Source organism: Trichosurus vulpecula, chromosome 4, assembly GCF_011100635.1.
Source record: "Trichosurus vulpecula isolate mTriVul1 chromosome 4, mTriVul1.pri, whole genome shotgun sequence".
NCBI lineage: Eukaryota > Metazoa > Chordata > Mammalia > Diprotodontia > Phalangeridae > Trichosurus > Trichosurus vulpecula.
The window spans coordinates 12,609,797-12,635,476 of NC_050576.1; the positions used below are offsets into that span (position 1 = coordinate 12,609,797).

At 41.4% G+C, this 25,680-nt stretch overlaps 1 protein-coding gene across 1 annotated transcript in view; it reads left to right on the plus strand.

Moving 5' to 3' along the window:
- The window catches only part of DNAI4 (dynein axonemal intermediate chain 4), a 73,985-nt gene that overhangs the window by 40,595 nt on the left and 7,710 nt on the right, over positions 1–25,680 (plus strand). The window contains exons 9-14 of the mRNA XM_036757759.1: positions 1,719–1,921; positions 3,962–4,048; positions 7,743–7,894; positions 14,098–14,255; positions 15,367–15,488; positions 24,015–24,113. Coding sequence (XP_036613654.1) covers positions 1,719–1,921; positions 3,962–4,048; positions 7,743–7,894; positions 14,098–14,255; positions 15,367–15,488; positions 24,015–24,113 — 821 coding nt within the window. The remainder of the gene's footprint in view (positions 1–1,718; positions 1,922–3,961; positions 4,049–7,742; positions 7,895–14,097; positions 14,256–15,366; positions 15,489–24,014; positions 24,114–25,680) is intronic.

Consider the following 25,680-nt stretch of genomic DNA (forward strand, 5'->3'; position numbering starts at 1 on the left):
TGTCGTTTGGTATAGTGCGATGTATCATACGACGCTTGAATGAAAGGTGGTCCTATTTATTTTCTGTGGTCATGTCTCTAAAGGCCAGACTTTGGGAAGGCCTATTAACTGACCGGGATTTTTAAAATGGAGATTTTTAGGTCCTCAGTGGAGGACCCTGCCTCCCACCCCTGCCCTTCCTTTTCTGTTGAGAGACGCTAATTCACAGGAATAATAATCATTTGAGACAGGTGAAAAATGACTTAATTTTCGGAGGTTGAGAGAACAGCTAACTAGCATATATAAGCCATTTTTCCTTTATATTGTGTATATAAGACATACATATATGTGCATAGACATACATACACATGCGCACACATATGCGTGTATACATATAAACATGCACATGTGTACATACATGCATCTTTAGGCTTTGCAAAGCACTGTGCCTCTGTTATCCCATTTGAGCCTCCCCCCTCCTCCTGCCCCGGGAGGTAGACGCCATCATTACCCCATTTTACAAATAAGGAACTGAGGTTAAGTGACTTGGCCAAGGTCACAAAGCTAGTGTCTGGGGCCTGATCTGACCTCAGGTCTTCCTGACTCCCGAGTGCAGTTCTCTATCCATTGTGTCACCTAGTTGCTGAGGGGAAATTTTTTTTTTTAAAAAGTTTAACTTGCTTTTGAAATATAGAACAGATCGTAACATCTTTTATTAAATAAATAGGATCAATCATAAAACCATATTAACAAGAGAATAAGGAGATCCTCTACATCCCCAGAAGGGGGAGGGAGCAACGTCTCATAGGAAAGACCACCATCTCCCTCCTGCCCATACCTGCCCCACCCGGCCGCCCTCTTCCTGTAGTAGTACTAGCCATAGCCGACCTGCCTCCTTGAAACCTTACCATCCAGTTTCCACCACCCAAATCTGATGGCTCCTGCCCTCTTCTTTGGTCCTCCCCATTTCCTACGCTATTGGCTGTTGCTTCATTGTTCCATCTGCTGTCAAGAGTACAGAGCTCCTGGTGGCCTGAGCCAGGAGAGCCCCTCCAGATGGCCTTTTGAAACTTGCTAAGTCTCCAAAATGACTGGGGAAAGAGTTATTCTTGTTCGTTGTGTAATGTTTGGGTACAGCCCGGGAGCCCCCTGAGCAGCTCACACATTCCCTGCCTCACTGGGCATTTTCTACCCAAACTGGCACATTTTAATAAAATATAAACATTGGCCAGTTTGTGGTTAGTCTTTTTTGTCCTATTTGGAAACCTAACAAGTGAAATTAGGTAGTGGCTTTGATGTTTAAGCTGGCTTCACTGAGTTAATTATAGTGTAGGGCTCACACACAGCAGCCATGTTTTCAGGAAGCGTTCTTTATCCAAGCTGTATTTCAGGAGGAGGGAACAAAAATTCACACGTTAAGTAAATGACTTTTGGTTAGTTCTTTCATGGCAGCTTTGTAGGACGACCTTGCTTGAGTCAGTAAAAGAGGTGCTTCTCATTTGTTGAGGGTACTGGCACAATGTTGGGTTTTGGCAACCTCATAGTGTGCATGTGTGTGTGTGTGTATACACACCATGTACATATATATATATAATACATACATATGTATGGATATATACACGCATATGTACACACATATACATGTATGTAGATGTATATATGTATTTATGTAAAGACAAATAGTTTAAAAAGTAAAAAAATTTAGAAATTTTAAATAATTTCTTTTGGCTGTGCCTTAGGCAAGGAAGAAGAAGAGAGTTACCACCAAGTACAAAAAGTTAAGCGTACTGAGGAAGGTGAAGATGCAGAGGTGACTGAAGGACAGCCTGTGGGGGCTGTGGAAGAAGCCATCCCACCCAATCTAGAACGACTGTGGTCGTTTTCTTGTGACCTAACAAAAGGACACAATGTGAGCAGCATGGCCTGGAATAAAGCAAACCCAGTAAGTTAGCAGTGTGCTCCCTGAACATCATCTCTGGGATGGAAGGTTCAAATCAAGCATGCTTGGCCTCCAGCCTTGAGCAGGAAGGAAGACTGGCAAATCCTCAGGGGCAAGAAGCTAGACCCCATGACAATAGGAACCCATTTCCATTCCTAGCAGCATTTTCCCCAAAGGGCTTTGAGGCAGGTGCTGCTTGGGAATCTCCAGGTGCTAGCGGCTTCTATGGATAGTCACCATCTGTTCCTGGTTGAATTGGAGAATCATAGACTTTAGGAGCTGCCCCTACCTTTCCATAACAAACACTCCAGCCTTTCTGTACTTTCATCTGAACATTAGTCATCATTCTTGAGGGATGCCACAAGGTGGGTTCACTTAAGCTCTTTTTTGCATTCTCAGCTTATACCAAGCAAAGCAATAAGATTATTTTTAAGAACTATCCTAGCACTTGTGCACCCAAATGATTTAAATGTCACCACCTTCAAAATAGTCCCCTTGGAAGTCAATATACTTATTCCAACAGTGATTCCCTTGCATTCCAAAAAGAAAAAAAAAAACCCTTTCCCTTCATGTAATTGATGGCCCAGCCAAAATAATTATGTGCTTTTCTTGACACATTTCGTTTCCCATCTCTGGGTCTTTGCCCAGATTGTCTGTTGTGTTTGAAATACCCTTCCTCTCCTTCCTGCCTTCCCAGACGCTCATCTCAAGCTCCACTCGCTGTCTATATGAGGCCTTTCTGACTCTACTCTCCCCTAGCCCCAGCATCCCCTTCAGCATATTTACTTTGCATATATCTTTACTTACTTATATTTTTATATTTGGTTCCCCCTCTGATAGAATAGAAGGCACTTGAGGACAAGTATTTCATTTTTCTCTTTGTATTCTTTCTACCACACACAGTAAAAGCTTAACTAATGCTTAGGGATTGTAGATGAACCAGAACATTGAAGTTACTCTGAAGAGCCTCAATGGGCACATTTCTGTCCTTTGAAAATAGGTTTTATTTTTTGGAAGAATCCAAAAACCATATAGAATCCAATCTGATGAATGAAATAGGTGGGAGAGCAGGCTGATAACACTTTAGGCCTATTCTTGAAGGACTTCAAACCTGGGTTCTGGGAACTTTTTAAAAAAAATATTTTGATGATTGTATTTTAATATGATTGACTTTCTTTGTCATCCTCTGTATTTTGTTTTATGGATTTAAAACCACAATTCTGAGAAGGAATCTACCATAGGTTTGCCTGGACTGCTGCCCACAAAAAGATGAAAAACTCTCCCTCTAAAGCAAAGAGATGAATTTTTTTTGCATGCCTCATCAGGTTCTTTCAGAAAAGAAGTCTTCAAAATGTTTTGTGTCGTGGCAGCCCACTGACATAATTAGTTCTTTCCCCATGGTTCCCACAGTCCAGGGACTAGGGGAGTAGTCAGCCCCACCAAACATCTGCCTTATTTTTAAATTGCCACATAACAAGGTATTTTATGCCTACGGAATCTTGTATTATGGCTATTACAAACTGGAAACTGATCATCTGTGTTGAAGTTCATTTAACTAATGTGTATACTTCAGTTAGACCTCCTTTCTACATAATTTATCTGGATTTGTATTACAAGAAATGTTTTTTTGTGTACCATCTTTGATATCTAATAAGGTCCTAGTCACATTTTGAGTCTGTTCAAATTCAATTCTTAGATTTCCAAATGGAGATGATGAATCATTATGAAATGGAGAGTTTGAATATGCAAATGTCAGAGAGTGTGCTCATGGGTAGGGGCGGGGGTATGGCTTTTATATACAAATATTCCAGACATGTTCTGTGACTATTTCTTTATTTTATTAAATGCCTTTTGATTTATATTATAAATAATTTTGTTATGCTTGCAAGCACTTATGCTCCTATCTTTAAGACGTCTAAAAATCCTCTTTACCATGGCTTAAGCCAATGCAGTTGTCAAAACAGTTCTCTAAAAGATAAATGCATTTGGCATATTTCTGTGCCAGCTGCATCTTGATTTTCAATCTCTCCTTCTGGTTTTCAGGACCTGTTGGCCGTTGGTTATGGCCAATTTGGCTTTAGAGAGCAGAAGAGAGGACTGGCCTGCTGTTGGTCACTAAAGAATCCTATGGTAAAACCAAGAGCACGAAGAACATTTTTTATTTGCTTTATTAGAAGTCGACATCATTCCTGTAACTGAGAGAGTACAAATGGAGATTTCCCTATATTAATTTTCTGTGGATCGAGCCCCTAATAGTTGCAACGCATTTGTTATTTTTCATAAAGTATATTGTTTATTTCTCCTCATTGGTGCTAGTTGTGGAAGTCAAATGAAGCCACTGAAAGTCCCGTGTCTTTTGTGCTTGGGTTGCTCTGGGTATCTTGTTTTCTAGTCTTTCTGCCTTGATTCAGTTATCCTTTTGGTACAGCTGCTTGGCAATAAAGTGCATTCAGGGGATGATTTTAGATTTACTGAATTTGTCAAAAAAGTGTCCTGGGATTTGGCTTCCAGTTGAGCCCTGGCCAGTGCGGCATTTGGTCAGGATTTTTAGCTATGTGACAGACCATTTACCTTCTGTTTCCTCGTCTGCAAAGTGGGCATAGCGGTGACACCTACATCAGGATTGTTGTAAAGAGACATGATAGAAGAGAACCAAGGAACTGTGTAAACTTTAGTGTTCTAAGGCACGTCAGGACAAGGCTACAGGAGGCTGCTAGGGGGCGCCAGAGAGCAAAAAGCTAGGCCTCCAGTCAGGAGGACCTGAGTTTAGATCCAGCCTTATAGACACTTACCATCTGGGTGACCCTGGGCAAGGAGCTTGGCTTCAGATGAGGGTTTTGGACGCAGCGTCTTCTAAGGCCCCTGTAGCACTAAGCCTAGGCTCCTTGGCCACTCTGCCCGAATCACTCGGCCTCTGTCAGTCTCAGTTTCCTCAACTACAAATTGAGGATAACAATCCCTCCCAGGGCAGTTGTAAAGATCAAATGACATCATATCTGTAAAGTGCTTAGCATAGTTCCTGGCACACAGTAGGCGCTATATAAATGCTCAATCCCTTTCCCTCTTGTTATTATTACGAAATAACGATGAAATATAGTTATCAAAATGTTAAAAGTTAGCAAAAATATTTATTTAGAAAAAGAGTTCACAGAGCTCAGGTGAAGAAGGTGGATATTACAGAATTCACAAGGCAAAAGGATTCTCAAGAGATGGGGACGTCCTCCAGGCCCTCCTGGTTAAGGATGACAGAGTCCTGATCACATCAGGGTTGTTGTGTTTGTCCGTCGTTCTTGAAGAGGACCGTGACGTCAGGGAGATGATGACATGACTTGCAGTTAACTTTGATTTGAATGAAGGAGGGCTAGATCTGCAAGGACTTCAATCCGATTATCCTGGTCATCCACACAGGAAAAACCGAATGGATGTATCTGTTGTCAGACAATGAGGGCTGGACGGTCAGATCTTAGCAGGTGCATACACCAATCCATGCCCGGAGGACAAGCATTTTATAGGGCCAATGAGCTGGGCACAGAATTAAATAGAAAAGAAAGGATCAGGCTGCATTTCATTTGAGAAATTGTGCTGCTCTTTTAAAAGCCACCATGCACCCATTTGTTACTGCACCTGTTTATCTAAAGCATAAGAATAAAATGAGATTGTTCTTTTTGATAAGAAATTTCTTTTTGCTTCCATCTTAGCGAATAGCTACCATACAGGGAAGGAGAGTGATGCTTCCTTCTTATCAGAGGGGTCATGGTAGGCCATTCATGTCAGTCAGTCAACATTTATTCTGCACCTGCTACATACCAGGCATTGTGCTAAGCACTGGGTATACAAAGAAAGGTAAAAGACAGTTCCTACCCTCAAGAAGTTCATGGTCTGATTGGGAAGATAACATACAAACAAATATTTATAAACTAGCTAGATAGAGGGAAAATGGGTGATAATCAACAGAGGGAATACACTGGCAATAAGGGGGACCAGTACAGGTTTCTCCTAGAAGGTGGGATTTCATCTGGATCTAGAAAGAAGCCAGGGAAGCCGGGAGGTGCAGATGGGGCGGGGGACCATTGCAAGCATGGAAGACAGCCAACGAAAATGCTAGTCATGGGATGTTAGTAATCGCACGACTCTTCATGGGGCAAACTGAGTCCTTTCCCAGTGTCTCCTCTCTTAAGTCCTACCTGTTCCTATTTACAGCTTTAATGCCAGGCCACTGACAGATGCAATGATGTCACTAAAACCCCGTTTTGGACCTCTTTTCTCTTTCCTTTTGTACTGGCTAGCTCTCATTCTTGGAACACATTCACCCCTCCCCTCCACTTAATAGAATCCCCAGTTTCCTTCGAGGTTCAACCGAAGCTTCACCTTCTACATGAAATCTTTCCTGATTGCTCCTCTGCTGTTGTTCTCCACATCCCCCCAAATGATTTTGTTTATCAGTTTTATGTCTGTATGTATGTGCTGTCTCTTCTATCAAGGGCATCATCTGCACATAGCAGGTACTTAATCAATGCTTTTTGACTGGTTGATTTGCAATAGGAAGGTTATTGCTTTGATTTGTAGGAAGTTTGTGATATTGGTAGGCGTAATTAAGGAATAGTAGGGTAAGCACGTGTCTTTGAGGGCTGGTAAACTCTAGACGCTTATTTCAGAAAAGCTAGGACCTAAGCCCCGAGGGTGTGGTTAGGAAAGATATATTTGGACATGTTGAGTTTGAGATGCCTACAGGATATCTCATGTGAAACATACCATTGATAACATGAGGAAGAAGATATTTTCAAAGTTTAGAAAATTTAGAAATTTACAAAATTTACACAATTTAGAAAACTGCATAAACTGGCTTGACAAACTGTGGTTAATGAATGGAATGAAATACTCTTGTGCTGTAAGACTGGAGAATTAGATGATTTCAAAGAGACCTAGGAAGACTTGTGACAGCAGTATGACCAGAAGAATGATTCCCTCTGTACCCTGATATTCTAAAAGCAAACCATTTTGAACACTCATATAGATTGGTGACAAATGAAATGAGCAGAACCAGAACAATTTATATAATAACAATAACATTAAATAAACAGCCTTGAAAGTTGTGAGAATTCTGATCAATACAGTGACCCCCCATGATGCTATATGGTCAATGGTGATGCATACTATCAACCTACTAACAGAGAGGTCGTGGATTTAGAATGCAGAATGAGGCATTTCATGTACTTTTTTTTAACATGACCCACCAAGGGATTTGTTTTGCCTGACTGTTGATACTTATTACAAGGAATTATCCTTTCTTTCTATCTTTCTTTGACTTTCTCTTTCTTTGTCTCTTCCTCTCTGTTCTTTCTTTTCCCCTTCTTCCCTTCCTTCCTTCCTTTTTTCTTTCTCCTTTTCTCTCTTTCCTTTCTCTTCTTTCTAACTTCTCCTTTCCTTCCTTCCTTCCTTCCTTCCTTCCTTCCTTCTTTCCTTCCTTCCTTCCTTCCTTCCTTCCCTTCCTCCCTCCTTTCTTCCTTCCCTCCTTTCTCTTTCTTCCCTCCTTCCCTCCTTTCTTTCTTTCTTTCTTTCTTTCTTTCTTTCTTTCTTTCTTTCTTTCTTTCTTTCTTTCTTTCTTTCTTTCTTTCCCTATTTTTCTTTCCCTTCTCTATTTCTTTCTTTCTTATGGAGTGGGGAGGTGAGAAGAAGAAAAGATAGATTTTTGTTAATTTTTTTAAAAATGTAATTTAAAAAATTACAGCAATTGCTCGCCTACCAATTTTTTAGAATTCAGCTAGTAGTTTAGTAATGAGATAATCTAACTGTCTTAATCACAGCCTTATTTTCTTTTGCTCAGTGGCCAGAACGTGTTTATCCGAGTCTCCATGGGGTGACATCTGTGGATTTCTCTATAGCATCCCCAAACCTTCTCGCTGTTGGATTTTACAATGGTACCATAGCCATCTACAACGTGCAGAGCACCAACAGTGTTCCTGTCCTGGACAGTAGGTGAGATTCCAGGAAGAGCTTACTCTTGGTATATACAGCTGGCAAAGTTTGCTCTGCCCTCATTCAAACGTAAGAGCCAGCATTAAGGATCCTAGTTAGAGGATGTACTCAGGCTATGGAGCCATTCAGACATGTAATACACATTTTATGTTTTGCTCTGCCAAACCTTCTTAGCTCCAAGCTAAAGAAATAAAAGGCAGAAGGTGTTACTCACAGTCAGTGTCTCATTGATTTAGATGGCTGGCAAGGCTAGATTGCAGAGTGACCTGAGAATTATGCTTCTGAACTTGATAGAATAATTTCTGCCTTGATTAACTTATTCATCTGGAGAAAATAGTGTTGATATTGTGAAGAGGCCCTGTGAAAGATCATGAATCTATGAACAGCAAGTGGATCAGAGGGTTAGAAGTAGATCAGAGATCTCACCTAGAATCTTACTAGACAGGCCAGAAAGGCATGTGAGTTCAAGCACCAATGGACTTTTGGAACCAGCCCAGAGCCTACACTGACCAGCATTCAGCCCGTGGTTTTGTTAGCCCAGGAGTCTGAATGGCCTTTGTCAGAGCTAGAGATCAAAGTTCAGAGTCAAGACTAGGAATAGTCGGACCGGAATCCCCCAACCAGGAATCCTGACACACCTTTAAGTGCAAATATTTTAATTTTTACATATAATAGAATTTGAAATAGAAGGAAAACCAAAGTAACAAGAAACTCTTAAAGAATTGTAAAAGGAGAGGTGGAAGGAGTAATTGGTTTACTTGGGGAACACATTTGAGCAAGAAGTTTTTGAGATGAGTCATGAAAAGTAATTTCAGGGAAGGAAGCCAAGGGGATGGAGTAACTGCTGGAAGAAATGCAGTAAACACCCTCCCCCCCACCCAAGAAAAATCTCCAGAAGAGATCTAGAAAATGAACCAGACTGAATTCTGATCAGGAGATTCAAGGAAAAGTAATAAAGAGTCATTTTAGCCAGGCCAGGCAAGCATAAGGAGAGAGACAAAGAGGTCTGTGACAGCCCTGAGAAAGACTCCAACGTTCAGGTAATGATTGTGTACCAGGACAAGGAAGGTCCCAGACCTATCATAGAGAGGGTGAGACTCATGTCCAGTGCAGGAACAGGTACCAGTGGGCATCTGTTATCCATTACCTCATTCTGGGTCACAGATCCAGGACATCCTGAGGAGAGGTTCTGTGTCCAGGGGTGGCCATCCGAGGTAAGGAGCAATTGCAGTCTTGGGCCTGGGGCTGTTACTGAGTGGAGATGTTTCAGAAGCAAGCAGTAGCAGAATGACTGAGACGACCCCAGGAAAAAAGCAGGGGGTCTCACTTCCATCTTCCAGTCCAGTCAGAAGCATACAGAGGATTAACCAGGGCAACAATCCTAGACCAAAGAGAAACCTATACTTCTGTTACTCTAGTGGCTGAGTCCAGCAGCAGTCCAGTGTTATGCAGACCCCAAACAAGGTCAGGAACTTACAGAACAGAGGGGGCAGTGATCAGACTTTGCCCAGGATCAGACCACTTTGGGAACACTGAAATCTTGGGGTTCCCCAGCATGAGCTGTCCGTGAGAGCCTGGAGTAACACAATATTCACTACCCCAAGAAAGCAACAATAGGACCAGCCCAGGGAAGATCTGTGCAGAGTCCAGCACTTATATCAAGTCCAAAGTCAGGAAATAGGCTGGAAGGATGAGAAAACAAAAAAGAATCCCACCATAAAGAGTGGTCGTGGTGACACAAACCCAGAAGAGGAGAATGAATTCTGAACATCTGTAAGCAGTACTTCAAAAAAAAAAAACCCAAGGCATTGCTATAAATTCAGCCATAATTCCTGGAAGAGATGAAGCAAGAATTTAAAAGAAGTTTGAAAATGTGTTTTGGGTTTTTCTTTTTATGGGATGAGAGCACAAGAGGAAAAACTGGAAAAGAAAGCCGTAGAAGAAAGGATTGGAAAGGGAATTAACAGTTTGGCACAAGACATACAAAGCCTTGCCCAAGCAGCAAATTTCCTGAAATTAGAATGGACCAAACAGAAGCCAATGACTCCATGAGAAAATGAAATATTGAGACAAAATCACAAGACTGAAAAACATAAGCAAAATGTAAAAATGTAGAAAAAGCAAATAACCCGGTAAATCAATGAGAAGAAAAACAAAAGAATTATTAAACTACTTGAAGGTCATAATAAAAAAAGGAGACTAGATATTGTTTTTCAAGAAATCTTTAGAGAAAACTGTTTAGATTTTTAGAGCCAGAGGCAAAGTAGAAATAGAAATAATGCACCAGTCACCTTTTAAAAGAAACCCCCAGACTAAAACTCCCAAGGACATTGTAGCCAAAATTCAGAGCATCCAGGTCAAAGGCTGCCAGCAGCTAGAAAGAAAGAATTCAGATACCATGGAGCCATAATTAGGATCACACAGGATTTAGCTGCCACCACTATTAGGAAGCATAGAGCTTGGAATACAGTAATATAGAAGGCAAAGGATATAGGTTTACAGTCAAGAATAATAACTTAGCAAAATTGAATATAATCCTACAGAAAGAAAAGGGACCTTTAATGAAAGAGAAAACTTCCAAGCGTACCTACCGAAAAAATTAGAGCTTCAGAGAAATACTGAAGTTGCAGAACAGGAGCTAAGAAAAACATTTAAAAAGTAAACCTGAATAAACTGTATCATAAGGATACACTATGTATATTCAAATATGAGAAGATGATACCTGTGTCCCCTTAGAGCTGTCATCCTCAGGGGTCACAGAGGGAATCTCATTAGACTGAAAGCTTGGAAGAGGCTCTGTCATGTGCTGATGATTTTAAAACAAGAAGAGAAAGGAAGTGAAGAAGAATGCTTGGATGAAGTGAAAGGAAGATAAGGGAAAGTCATCACACATAGTTGGGGTGCACAAGTAGAAGTATATACAAACAAGGAGGAAGGCGAGGGGACCGAGTGAGACTTGAACCTCATTCACATCTAAACTGGTTAAAAGAAGGAAGAATATATACACACAGATGGGTACAGAAATATATTTCACTCCACAGGAAAATAGGAGGGAAAAGGGAGAGGGTTAGTTAAAGGAGGGATTAAACAAAACAAACCTCCAACCAAAATAAACTCTGAAGACAAACTATACAAAAATACTTAGAGATTTTCTTGAGATAGAAAAGAATTGGAAACTGAGGGGGTGCCCATCAATTGGGAAATGGCTGAATAAGTTATGGTATTTAAAGGTGATAGAATACTTTTGTGCTATAAGAAATGATGATAGGAATGGTTTTGAGAAACCTGGAAAGACTTCTATAAACTAATGTAAAGTGAGGTGAACAAAAACAGAACAAATATATACACATGCACACATATGTGTGTGTGTGTATGTATGTAGTTGTGCATATGTATATATGTATGTATACATGCATATATTTGCAATATAATTTTGTAATTGTGATATAATATATTAATAATTTTTTAATGAGAAATACGCATACTAAACATACATACATACATGTTTGTGTATATTCTTGGACATGACCAATGTGGAAATTTGTTTTGCTTCACTATGCATGTTTGTAATAGGCTTTATTTTTCTTTGGCTATCAGTTTGTGTGGCAGGGAAGAGGGCAGGGATGTGGAGGGAGAGAAGACAAGTTTTTACTGATTGAAAAAATGTAATTAAAAAAAAGATACTCTGTTCACTCACTAGAATGGTAAAATACATATTAAAAAAGGACAAAATCCACTGTTAGTGGATAGAAACAGTCATGCTAATACATTGTTGATAGCATGATAGATGGGTGTAAACATTTCCAAGAGTCCTATGTGATATTCAATAAGAGTAATAAAACCAATCATACATTTTGAATCAGCAATTCCATTGTGAGAACTCTTCTACAAACGCATGAACACCACAAGGACCCATTTGAACACAGATATTTCCAGCTGTTCTATTTTTGGAAATAAGGTCCGTCTCTCTCACTTGGAGGATGGCAGACTTGGTTGTAGCAGAAGGAAATCAGCAGCACCAGATCGAAAAAGAAAAAAAAGAAAGAAAACAGGACCAAATATGAGAGAATTTCTGACCTGTCTGGAAAGTGACATAAAGCATTTTCTTTTCTTACTTGTTAATTCTTTTGATTCTACCTTGTTACAGCCTGGAGATTGAGGTAGGATTTTATCCCTTGTTTTGTTCATTTGTTTGATTGTTTTTGTGGCAAATTATTAAGTTTATTTTAGACATATAAAGGTAACTAATTAAATTTCACCTTCTGAAAAGCTCTTTTGTGATGCTTCATCATGACCTGGAGGTGATTTAGCAAGCATTAAGCTTTTATTATGTGCCTAGGTCTTAAGATCCAAAGATCTTCCAGGGCTTTCAAACCTGGTCCACTACATTAGGAAGTTCATTGGCTCCTTCATGGTTCATGGCACTTAAAACTTACTGAACGAAGAACATTTTGTCCTGCTAGTATTGAATGGGCAGTGACTTCTCGTTTAGATCCCATGATTAAAGGTATTGCTTAACACTGTAATGCCATGATAACTAAGGATCCCCATGCCTTTGTGTCGAGTACTCAATAACTGACTCCAAGAATCCATGACTGATGATGAGGGTGTTCTGTGCCATTTGAAATCTCCATATTTTATTATATTGAGCATCATGTGGCCAGGATCAATGACATAATGGCCTAACCTAGTACATGGCTCCCTATGTATAAAAAGTAATTCCTCTAAAGACCCAGGGTGGCAATTACTTAATTCTATATAATACAGCATTAGCTTATCTTCAACTAGAGTCAGCAAACCTAGATTCCAGTTCTAGGATTGCTAACAACTTGCAGTAACTGGCAAATCTGTGGGCCTCCATTTTCCCATCTGTAAAAAGGAGGATAGTATTTGTCCTACCTGCCTCACAGGCTTATTATAAGGGTAAAATAAAATACTTCATTTAGATGTGCTGTCTACATAGGGTATCATACCCTTACATGTGGGTGGTCTGCTTAAATGTATATAAATTTTTATTGCTGGCTAGATTTCTTTTTTATGGACCATGCCTTAAACCCAAATCACTCTGGCTCTCATTGATTGGTGAACAATAGGTCTCATCCCAAGCCTCAGTTGGTTGCTGTTTGGATTCTGATGGCTCAGAGTGAGTGTAAATAGCAGTTGTTTCTGTTTTGGCCAAAAACTCTGATGGTCTTCCCCTCCCAGATTGATTTTTTTTAGCTAGGTAAAATTTGCCATCCTTTGCCTCATTTCTTGTCTAGCCTTAATCACTGAATGAGTGTTGCCTCAATGAAACAGACCTGGGAAAGACCTTAGCTTTAAAAAGCCAAGGTCTCTCATTGCATCCTGGGCCATCTCCAGTCGTCCTAATTCATATCTTGCCACTGGACCCAGATGGCTCTGGAGGAGAGAGTGAAGCTGGTGACTTTGCACAGCCCTACCTCACTTAAATCCAATTCACTTGAAAGTCATGACATCTCCTTCCTGATGTCATTGGTCCTTTTCCGGAGACGGACTAGCAGCAAAAACAATGTGCCAGGCATCCTGCTAAAGTCTGGGAATAGAAATAGAAGCAAAGAAGAAAGACAATCCCTTCCCTCAAGTTGCTTATGTTGTAATGGGGCACACAACAGAAAAGGGAGCTGAAAGGGGAGGGAGAGGAGCAGGGAATAGGAGAGAAAAGGCTGGAGAGACAGAAGCAGAGCTCAGAGAGATATGAAGGTGGCTGGCTGCGTCACTTTCCTTAAAAGGAATGGTCTCAGGAATGGGACCTCAGGAGTGGAGTGATCTCTTAGGGTGAGATTGAGTCAATTAAATTCAGAGAGGAATATCTCCCCTAAAACTAGCTACCAGGTGATGACTTCTTTAAAAATGGCCATAGTAACCCATGAAGACCTGATAAGCAGGGGTTGCATTCTGCCTTGGTAGAAGGAGACCTCTTGGCCCATTGCCCTGATAAAATCATGGCCCCCTGAATTATGTCCATATTCAAAATAGAAGCTAAAGAAGGTAGAGGAATATAATCTGGGATGGATGTTACAAAGTAACCACTGTTCCTAATCTTCACAATATTTTTCTATAAAATGTCACATTATAATTTAAATGGGATAGTATTCTCCAGATTGATGCACTAACCACATGCCCTCCAGGGTAACTTACTACTGCTATAGACATCTTACATTTGTTTTATTCTCTTCTTTTAGTGAATCTCAACATAAGCACATTGGACCAATTTGGCAAGTCCAGTGGGTAGAGCAGGACAAAGGAGCGACAGGTGAAGAAAAAAAGGAAATACTCGTTACTGTCGGGGCTGATGGAAGAATCGTCAAGTGGATTATACAGAAAGGATTGCTTTGTCATGGTAAAAGGAATTTTATTGTTTTTACACAGACTAAGCCCAAAATTACTAGTCTGTAAACTGAGATCAAAATGACTGCAATTGGCCCCGAGATCTCTTTTATAAAGCACCCAGATGTGGTTTCTTTGAAACTTACTACCATCATTTAAACTTAGCCGCTTGTTAAAAATGAGAATTGTATATTAGTGTGTCCTAAGCATAGGCAGGATATTTCAGCACTTGACATGTAACTGCCATTTTTGTGTTTTTTAAATATTTTTATTGATGGGTTATAACACATTATAAACATAAACACACAAACCACTAAGCACACTTCCTGGAAACGAAGCTAAGCAACCACACAAAACAGCATTTATGACTTTCAGTATGTGGAACTGGGCACTTTTTGGTCAATTATTTATTGGTTGATTGGTTGAAAAGAGCAGAAGAGGTGTGTGCCAATGTGAACAAAGGATTCCCAGAATTGTTACAGGCCCCGGAAGAAACTTCAGACCATCTGGGCCAACCCATACACAAAAGGAGTCCTCACTATAACGTGTCCACTGAGTCTGTCATTTGTCCTCTGCTTGAAGCTCCCCAAAGAAGGGGAAGCCCACCACATCCAGAAGCAGCCGATTCGACAGCTTAGCTTATTGGGTCTAAAATAACATCTATGAAACTTCCATTGTGCTCCTGATTCTGCTCCTTGGGGACATCATCCCTTTATCCCCTGTCAGCCATTCAAATACTTGGACAGCTCTCATGGCCTGGTTGAGTCTTTACTTCTCTAGGCTTCACATACCCGGTTTCTTCAAAAGATCATGGACCCTTCATGTCATGTCAAGACCCTTCACCATCATGGTCACCACATTTGGATGTTCTTCAGTTTATCATTAGGCCATATATCCCATAATTGAACACAGTAGTCCAGATGAGGTCTGACAAGGGCAGATTAAAGTGGAACTATTCCTGGAACCTATGTTCCTCTTAATTCGGCACAAGACCATGCTAGTATTTGTCTATTACCTTTAACCCGAGTTTTGTTGCTGTTTAATATCTTCATTTATATAGTCATGAGCATGTGTATTGTCCTTTGGATCTGCTTTCTCCATTTTGTGTTTTTTGTAAAACAAAGATTTGATGAAATTGAGGAGAACATCAATTGACAAGCAAAAAAAGCAAAATGAGAGAGAGAAGAAAGGTGAAGCTTTGATATCTCGGCAGGCTCCTGGAATGTGTTTTGCTTTTCATCCCAGGGTAAGATTCCTCAATCTGTTTTTTATAGAAGTTTGCAGTTAAATGTGAAATTATTTGAAGAATGAAAGAATATGTATGTCAGTAACTCTTTTGGCCTCATAATTAACAAAATTATTTGCCAGACTCAGGTGGATGGAGTACCGAAAGACCCAGTTATGCTCCCCTTCTTCCCTTCCTCTTTGTAGTGGGGAAAATGTGTATATGCCTGAGTAGTAAAGCAAAGGTTCCATAATCTCTTTCCTTGGGTATCTTGCCCTAGTGTCTACAGCCCTTAACAGTGCTACCATGCTTACTACCAACAAAATTACATCATGGTAATTAGCTAGACTTTAGCCAAAGTTGAAGACTGCAAAAACCAGGATAACTTCTTTTTTTGTTTGTTTGTTTTTTGTTTTTTGTTTTGGCAATCAAATTTTTAAAAACTTTATTTAATATATTTAGTTTTCAGCATTGATTTTCACAAGAGTTTGAATTACAAGTTTTCTCCCCATTTCTACCCTCCCCCCCACTCCCAGATGGTGTATATTCTGGTTGCCCTTTTCCCCAGTCAGCCCTCCCTTCTGTCACCCCACTCCCCTCCCATCCCCTTTTCCCTTCCTTTCTTGTAGGGCAAGATAAATTTCTACACCCCATTGCCTGTGTATCTTATTTCCTAGTTGCATGCAAAAACTTTTTTTTTTGAACATCTGTTTTTAAAACTTTGAGTTCCAAATTGTCTCCCCTCTTCCCTTCCCACCCACCCTCCCTAAGAAGTCAAGCAATTCAACATAGGCCACATATGTATCATTATGCATAATTCTTCCATAATACTCATGTTGTGAAAGACTAACTGTATTTTGCTCCTTCCTAACCTATCCCCCTTTATTGAATTTTCTCCCTTGACCCTGTCCCTTGTCGAAAGTGTTTGTGTTTGACTACCTCCTCCCCCATCTGCCCTCCCTTCTATCATCCCCCCTTTTTTATCTTCTTCCTCCTTTCCTGTGGGGTAAGATACCCAATTGAGTGTGTATGGTATTCCCTCCTCAGGTCAAATCTGGTGAGAGCAAGATTCACTCATTCCCCCTCACCTGCCTTCTCTTCTCTTCCTGCGGAACTGCTTTTTCTTGCCACTTTTATGTGACATAATTTACCCCATTCTATCTCTCCCTTTCTCCCTCTCTCAATATATTCCTCTCTCATCCCTTAATTTGATCTTATTTTTTTTAGATAGCATCCCTTCATATTCAGCTTACCCAGTGCCCTCTCTCTCTATATATATACACATACATATATACATACACACACATATACATATATATATATATATGCATATTCCCTTCAGCTACCCTAATACTGAGGTCTCATGAATCATACACATCATCTTTCCATGTAGGAATGTCAACAAAATAGTTCAACTTTAGTAAGTCCCTTGCAATTTCTTTTTCTTGTTCTTTTTCTTGATTACCTTTTCATGCTTCTCTTGATTGTTGTGTTTGAAAGTCAAATTTTCTATTCAGCTCTGGTCTTTTCACTGAGAAAGCTTGAAAGTCCTCTGTTTTATTGAAAGTCCATATTTTGCCTTGGAGCATGATACTCAGTTTTGCTGGGTAGGTGATTCTTGGTTTTAATCCTAGCTCCATCGACCTCCGGAATATCGTATTCCAAGCCCTTCGATCTCTTAATGTAGAAGCTGCTAGATCTTGGGTTATTCTGATTATGTTTCCACAATACTCAAATTGTTTCTTTCTGGCTGCTTGCAGTATTTTCTCCTTGATCTGGGAGCTCTGGAATTTGGTAACAATGTTCCTAGGAGATTTCTTTTTGGGATCTATTTGAGGAGGCAATCAATGGATTCTTTCAATTTCTATTTTGCCCTGTGGCTCTAGAATATCAGGGCAGTTAGAATATCAGGGCAATTCTCCTTGATAATTTCTTGAAAGATGATATCTAGGCTCTTTTTTTGATCATGGCTTTCAGATAGTCCAATAATTTTTAAATTATCTCTCCTGGATCTGTTTTCCAGGTCACTGGTTTTTCCAATGAGATATTTCACATTGTCTTCCACTTTTTCTTTCCTTAGGTTTTGTTTAATAATATCTTGATTTCTCATAAAGTCACTAGCTTCCACTTGCTCCAATCTCATTTTTAAGGTAGTATTTTCTTCAGTGGTCTTTTGGACCTTCTTTTCCATTTGGGTAATTCTGCCTTTCAAGGCATTCTTCTCCTCATTGGCTTTTAGGAGGTCTTTTGCCATTTGAGTTAGTCTATTTTTTAAGGTGTTGTTTTCTTCAGTATATTTTTCAGTATTTTTTTGGGTCTCCTTTAGCAAGTCATTGACTTGTTTTTCATGATTTTCTTGCATCCTTCTCATTTCTCGTCCCAATTTTTCCTCTACTTCTCTAACTTGCTTTTCCAAATTCTTTTTAAGCTCTTCCATGGCCTGAGACCAGTTCATGTTTTTCTTGGAGGCTTTTGTTGTAGGCTCTTTGACTTTGATGACTTCTTCTGCCTGTATGTTTTGGTCTTCTTTGTCACCAAAGAAGATTCCAAAGTCTGAGATTGAATCTGAGTGCGTTTTCGCTGCCTGGCCATGTTCCCAGCCAACTTACTTGACCCTTGAGTTTTTCATCAGGGTATGACTGCTTGTAGGGTAAAGAGTACTATGTTCCAAGCTTGGGGGGATGTGTTGTTGATTTCAGAGCTATTCCAGCCAGCGCTGCCACACCAGCACTCCTCCTTCCCCAAGAACCCCCAGCCCAGACTGGACTAAGATCTTCAGCAGGCTCTGCACTCCTGCTCTGATCTGCCACTTAATTCCTCCCACCAGGTGGGCCTGGGGCCAGAAGCAACTGCAGCTGTAGTTCTGTAGCTGCCCCACCTCCGCTGCCCCTGGGGCGGTGGCTGAACCATGAACTCTATCACCCTGTCCCAAGCAGCTTTTCCCACTAACCTTGTTATCTTTTGTGTTTGTGGATTGAGAAGTCTGGTAACTGCTGCAGCTCACTGATTCAGGGCATTAGGGCCCGCTCCACCTGGCTCCTGGTCTGGTTGGTCCACGCAGCCCACGCTGGGCTCTGCTCTGCTCCCAGCTCCGTGCGCGAAAGACCTCACCCAGCAACCATCCAGGCTGTCCTAAGCTGGAGCTGTGCTTCACTCTGCTATTTTGTGGGTTCTGCAGTTCTAGAATTGGTTCAGAGCCATTTTTTATAGATTTTCGGAGGGACTTGGCAGGGAGCTCACGCTAGTCCCTGCTTTCCAGCCGCCATCTTGCCTCCACCCCCCCCCCCCCCCCCCAGGATAACTTCCTAAACTCATGGTGAGTATAGGCCAGAGACAAGTCAAGGAAGTAGATGATCCATGCCTCTCTCTTTCTTTCTATCTCTCTGTCTCTGTCTCTGTCTCTCTCTCTCTCTCTCCACACACACACACACACAGTCCCAATGAAGATGGACCTTTTCTCCCCATCTCATCTTCAGCAATACTGGATCTCCCACCTTGTTTATTTTGAGGTTAGATTTATCAAGTTCAGAGAGGGGGAGTTCGAGGTCCCCACTAGTGTAGTTTTGCTGTCTATTTCTTCATGTAACTCCCTTAACTTCTCCTCTAAGAATTTGGATGCTGTACCACTTGGTCCATATATGTTAAATAATGATATTACTTCATTGTCTGTGGTGCCTTTTAGTGGGATATAGTTTCCTTCCTTATCTCTTTTAATTATATATATCTTTGTTTTTGCTTTGTCTGAGATTAGGATTGCTACCCCTGCTTTTTTTTACTTCAGCTGAAGCACAATATATTCTGCTCCAGCCTTAGTGTGTATCCCCATTTCAAATGTGTTTCTTGTAAACAACATAGTGTAGGATTTTGGTTTTTAATCCATTCTACTATCCACCTCCGTTTTATGGGAGAGTTCATCCCATTCACATTTACAGTTATGACTACTATCTGTGTCTTTTTTCCATGCGATTTCCCCTCCTGTTTATGTTTTTATTTCTCCCTTCTCCTCCTCCAAAGAGTTTTGATTTTGACCACTGCCTCCCTCCATATTCCCTCCCTTTCAGCTCCCCCCCCTTATCTTACCCTTTTCCCTTACTATTTCTTCCCTCCGTTCTAACCACCCCTCTTTTCTTTCCCCTTTCTGCTTCTACTGCCTATACGGCAAGTTTGATTTCTATACTTAACAAAGTGTGTTATTCCCTTCTTGAACCAAATGCAATGAGAATAAAGCTCAAACACTGCTCTTCTCCCTCTCTTCTTTCCCTCTAGTATAATATGTTTTCGTGCCTCTTCTTGTCATGTAATTTACCCTTTTCTGCCTCCTCCTTGCCTCTTCTCCCATTACAATCCCTTTTCATCCCTTAATTAAGTTTCTTATCATCACATCAGTTAATTTATACCTACACCCTATGTCTATGTGTATCTCTTTTAGATGTTGTACTAACCATACCATTCTCAAAATTAGCAAATATCATCCTCCTGTATAGGGATGTAAAACAGTTTGCCCTTGTTGAATAATAGTGTTTTTTTCTCTTTTTTCCCTGTTTACCTTTTTATGCCTCTCTTGAGTCTTGTATTTGAAGATCAAATTTTCCATTGAGCTCTGGTCTTTTCATCAGGAAGGTCTGGGATTCCCTTGTTTCATTGAATGTCCATCTCTTTGCCTGAAAGATTATGCTCAGTTTTGCTGGATAGTTGATCCTTGGTTGTAGACTAAGCTCCTTTGCCTTTTGGAATATCATATTCCAATCCCTCTAATCTTTTAATGTAGAACCTGCAAGGTCCTGTGTGATCCTGACTGTAGTTCCATGATATTTGAATTTTTTCTTTCTGGCTGCTTGCAGTATTTTCTTCTTGACCTGATAATTCTGGAATTTGCCTACAATATTCCTTGGAGTTTTCAGTTTGGGATGTCTTTCAGGGGGTGGTGGGTGGATCCTTTGGATGACTATTTTACCCTCTGGTTCTAGGACCCCAGGGAAGTTTTCCTTGATGATTTCTTGGAAGATACTGTCCAGGCTCTCTTCTTTTTTTCATTATGGCTTTCCAGTAGGCCAATAATTCTTAGATTCTCTCTCTTGGATCTATTTTCCAGGTCAATTGTTTTTCCAATCAGATATTTCATGTTTTCTTCTATTTTTTTTTCATTTTTTAGATTTTGTTTGACTGATTCTTGATGCCTCTTAGGGGCATTAGCTTCTACTTTCTAATTTTTAACACATTATTTTGTTCAGATAGCTTCTGCATCTCTCTTTCCATTTGGCCAATTTTACTTTTCAAAGATTCATTTTCTCCTGTTAGATTCTATAATTTTTTCTTTTACCTCTCTAATTTGGCTTTTAAAATCCTCCTTGAGCTCCTCCAGGAATGCTTTTTGGGCTTGAGACCAGATCATATTCCCTTTTGATGTTTCAGATGTAGGTATAGAGTCAATGCTGTTCTTTTTGGAATTGGTATTTTGATCTTCTCTGTCCCCATAATATGATTCAGTGGTCATTTTTACTTTTCTAGCTTGCTTCTTCATGGTGGTTGCCTTTTTCCTGGCTTTTTAAGTGGATCTCTGCTTCCAGGGGACTCTGTCCCAAGCTTCTTGTGTTGGGAGCTAGGGGCCTGGTTACCGACTTTGTGTGCGGTGGCCTCAGGTTTTGTCAGCCAGAAGCTATATACTGCTGCAGCTCACCTGGTGCTGAGCTGGAGCCCACTGGTGTGTGCTAAGGATCAATGCCCAGTGAAGTCTTTCTGAGTTTCCCCGGGGTTACACTGAAGCTCACAGCGTGAGGTGTGGGAGAGGGGTGGTCTGGCTACTAGAAGTCCCCTCTTCCCCTGGGGCTGTGCTATATCATGGATAATCTCAGCCATAGGTCTTCACTGGTGTCTGCCAATTACCCTGGCTGTGCAAAGGCACGCCTGGGGTCCTGATGTTGGCTCTTGTGGGTTCCGCCCCCCATGGCTCAGGAACTCCCGCTGGTCTGCTAAGGTGGGGCTTGCTGGGATGCCTCCCTTCCTGCACTGGTTTCCTTCCATCACCAAAAGGGGGTGTCTCCCCAGCTTCCTGATCTATAAGACTCCTGAACCTCCACTTCTGGCTCCTCTATTCTAGGGTTTCTTCTAGGGCAGTATTCTCTGGGTTATTCAAGGGAAGGATGAGAGCTCTTAGAGTTCACTGAGTCAACATTGCTCCTGGAAGTTCAAGAAGGTGAGTTTCAAACCTTTAGACTGTGGGCTGATAGCCCCAGGAGTGGCTGTTGCCGTGGCCGCAGGCCCTGTGCTTGTGTCTCACCTAGCTCTGACAGACTCCTGTCCTGTGCTGAGAGGCCTGGGATCACCACTGTAGCCGGCGGGCTGGGCTTGCTCCCATCTCTCCCACCTTGAGCAAATAAATTCATCTCCTTGGGTCTTGATTTGCTTATCTACAAAATGAGGAAGTTGGGCTAGATGATCTTTGAGGTCCTTCCAACTCTTGACTTGTGATCCTTATAATGATCCCATTCTTTTAGTCTTAGAAGATGCCCAGAGCCCCAAGAAATTTAAGTGATTTGTCCAGGGTCACATAGCATGTGGTAGAGGCAAATCCAGTGGAGCCAGGTTATCTGATGACCAGAGCTGGTCAAAAAATTGTTTTCTAAAGAAATTGTTTTCTAAAATGTGGAGGAGTTACCCACCCTGATGAGATCACAGATTTTCTGAAGTTCTGAAAAAGGGCTTTTGGAATCAGGAAAAACTCAGTTTCTATGAATGAACATAGAATGTAGAGTATCTTCAGTATATGCTTTTCTTAAGAAGGGAGTGTTCTCACTGGAAAATCAGCAATCTAAGTTGCACATATTTTGCGTTTTATCTTTTCAATTCAATTAGGCACGATCTTATTTTTTGTTTGGAGATTTCAAAGTATATGTGTGTGTGATTGGAATTATTAAGATGAATCAAGATAGTGTCTGCAAAACCCACCCATACTGGATAGACCACTTCTAGCTTTTATTTGTATCTAAGTATGTTCACCAAGAGCAAATATTTACACTACATAGATGTCTGTCTATTTAAGGATAGATTGCTATATTAAAACTTTACTACTGTCATCTGGGAAGTCACACGTGAGTGGGTTGTGCTGTATCCATCAATAGCTAGGAAACCAAGAGTTGATTTAATAAGGATATCAGTTTTACCTAGCGAAGACTGGGACCACTTAATTTTTCTCTGCCACTGATCAGACCTGATATGGATTAGCAGGAATGTGCATACTTTCTCTCTTTTTGCTCTGGCCTTAGAGATCTGTGATCTAGTTTAATACTCCACACACCCTATCTTGGATCCAAACCTTTCACTTTTTAAAACTCTGGCTTCTAGCTTCCATGTGAATTCTTTTGGTAATGGGCTACATGTAGCCAAAGCCACGGAAGCCGCTGTGTCTTTTAACTAGTTAATGCCTCTGTTAAAGGTGGGGCACCAGGAAATCATTCAGAAGAAGCAGAAAATGAGCCCTCCATACCAAGATGCTTGTAATTGTGCAAGTGACATTAGCAAAGAACTTGAAACAAACAGTGTAGCCCGTGATTGGGAATGGCTGGAGGGAATTAAGGCTATCAAGTTGGGTGATGTATGCCTCAAGTCATGATAAATATGAAGACTTCCTAGGAATATAGGAAAATGTTTAGGATATTATACATGTGGAAAAATAACCCTCGAAGTACCACGTTCACAATGTCTACGCTCACTTCAAAAAACCAGAGCCGCTGAATGTGTGATCACTAGGGTAAGAAGAGACCAGAGGGCTAGGTATTGATGCCAATATGGATAAGTTCTTTTTTTTAATGGTAAAGTTGATTGAACAGAAAATGTTTTCAACGGTATTTTTAGTTTCTTCTATTAAAGTTCTACTCTGAAGCCTCATCATGGTATGAAGATGACTCTGGATTATCTAAAAATATTTTTTTAAAAACAGAAATGTATTTTCTTTGCCTCCCACTTACCGCCCCCCAGGCTTCCCACCACCGAAAAAGAAAAACAGCAACCCTTTTAACAAATATGCACAATCAAGCAAAACCAAACATGACTCTGGGTCCTTGAAGGTTAGATGAGAGAAGAGCAAGGTCCTCCTGAGCCATAAAGGCTTTGAGGCCTGTCTCTTGTCTGAGGACACGATGGAAGGTAAACTTCTCGAGGGCGGGGGATGTTTCTGAAATCTTGTCATTGTATTACCAGTGACTCACACACATTCTAGGTGTTTGAGAAGTATTTGTTGAATTGAATTTGGCTACAGCCTTGCTAAGTTCAGAGAGATTCATTGACATTTGGACTGAAGGTTGGTGAATTTGGAGGCCACATGCAGCGACTCTCAGAGACCAGCTCCTAAGTTAGAGAGGGGTTAGGGCCAACGGCCTTTGACCAAGAAAGTAGTTCCCCTCATAACTCCTTGAAGGATTGATGAATTGGGAATCTCTAGTAGATTTTAATATGCAGCCTTCTTGGTCTGGCCTTCTTTTAGCTTGGGTTATGGTGGTCAGGGGCCAAGGACAATGTGCCACTGGTAGAGCTGTTTGACTCTCATTGTAGGACACAAACATCTATCTGGCTGGTACAGAAGAAGGTCACATTCATAAGTGCTCTTGTTCCTATAACGAACAGTACTTGGACACCTACAAAGGTCACAAGGTGAGTTAAATTATATCAGTGTAAAAGTGGTAGAGATGTCTAATTAACTGTCTGAAAGGAAGCCTGCTTGTTTGGAGCCTGACCCACCTCCCTAGCCCTAAAAGAAAGCTTCCATCTCTGGGGGCTGGCTTTAGGGCCTAGGCCAAGGCTGACTCCTGGCCAGCCTCCAGCCGAGCTCCTGGGCCTCACTGCTTGCCTTCCCCTGCAGTGTTCTAGATGTTCGTGATCTCAGCACATCTGCCCATCAGCTGTGCAGATCTTGATTCATCTTGGGAGACGCTTGGCGACCTTGTGCTCCTGGAAATCTGCCCTCGTGCTCCCGACAGCACAACTTGGGCCTTTAACAATCTGTACATTGCACAGTGGCCAGGGGAGCCCACAGGCTGCCTAATGGTTATCCCTTGCTCATGCTGCCTGGATGACCAGTCTTCTTCCCTGGTCACCCATTCTTCCAGTGACACCCTTTAATCCACTTCTCTCGTGTCATCCCCGATTTGTGATGAGGTCCAGTTTGCTCATGCCCACCATGCTTCTCTCCATTGTCCTTTGGGTGAACCTCCACATCCTCTGCAGGCAGACACCACACACCTCACTTTGTCTGTGAATGACTGCTTATGTCAGTATGGTAAATCAAAAGCCAGAGGGGTTATGTCAAGCTCACAGCTAGGTGGTAAGTGGATAGAGAGCCAGGCCTAGAGTCAGGAAGACCAGGGTTCAAATCCAGCCTCAGACATTTACTAGCTGTAAGACTGTGGTCCAGTTACTTAATATCTGTCTGCCTCAGTTTCTTCCTCTGTAAAAACTGGGATACCAGTAACCACTAGGATCATGGGATGATTGTGACCCAGGAGTATGCCAGTGGCCCTGAGAGTGTTGGCTTGGGAGAGCATGGGCAGGGCACTTTAAAAGAGGCCAGTTATGAACTAAGAGCAATGGGTGACAACCCGTGTGTCTCATTCTTCTGATATGGCTGACTCCCAGCTCATCCTCATGTGTGCCTCACCAAGCTAGACAAGATACCTATCCTCAGGGTACCCTCTGTTTGGCTTAGAGCACCCTTGGCTCTGACCCTTCTTAGGTTATGGTCAGTTTTTACATAATTCAGGAAGATATGTCTATATCCCTTAATGGAATCTCGGGACTTATATGCCCCCATCCCATAGCTACTACCATCTGTTCCCTATCTGTATGAATTATACTTAAAGTCTCTCCTGAGAGCTATGCTATAGTGGCTCTGGTAGAACTAAATAAGATTAGGTTGGCATTGATACATCCAGCCTGCCTATCTCCACCACAACCCCTCAAGCATCAGGCAGGGCAGAAGCCAGGATACTCAGTTCCATGCGCTCCCAGCAGGGACCAGACCAGGGATGGGGCAGATCACAGTGCTGGGTGCTCTCCCCGAGGTGGCTGGCGTTGGCTTGGCTCTGTTTCGGTCTCTTGTATTTCTCCTCTTCCCTCTCCAGATCTCCTTCTAGGGTTTTTCTCAGCTGTGTGCATTTAATTGCATCTCTCCTAATGCCAGACCCGGGGATTTGCTTCCCCAAGACATTAACCGCCTGGATGT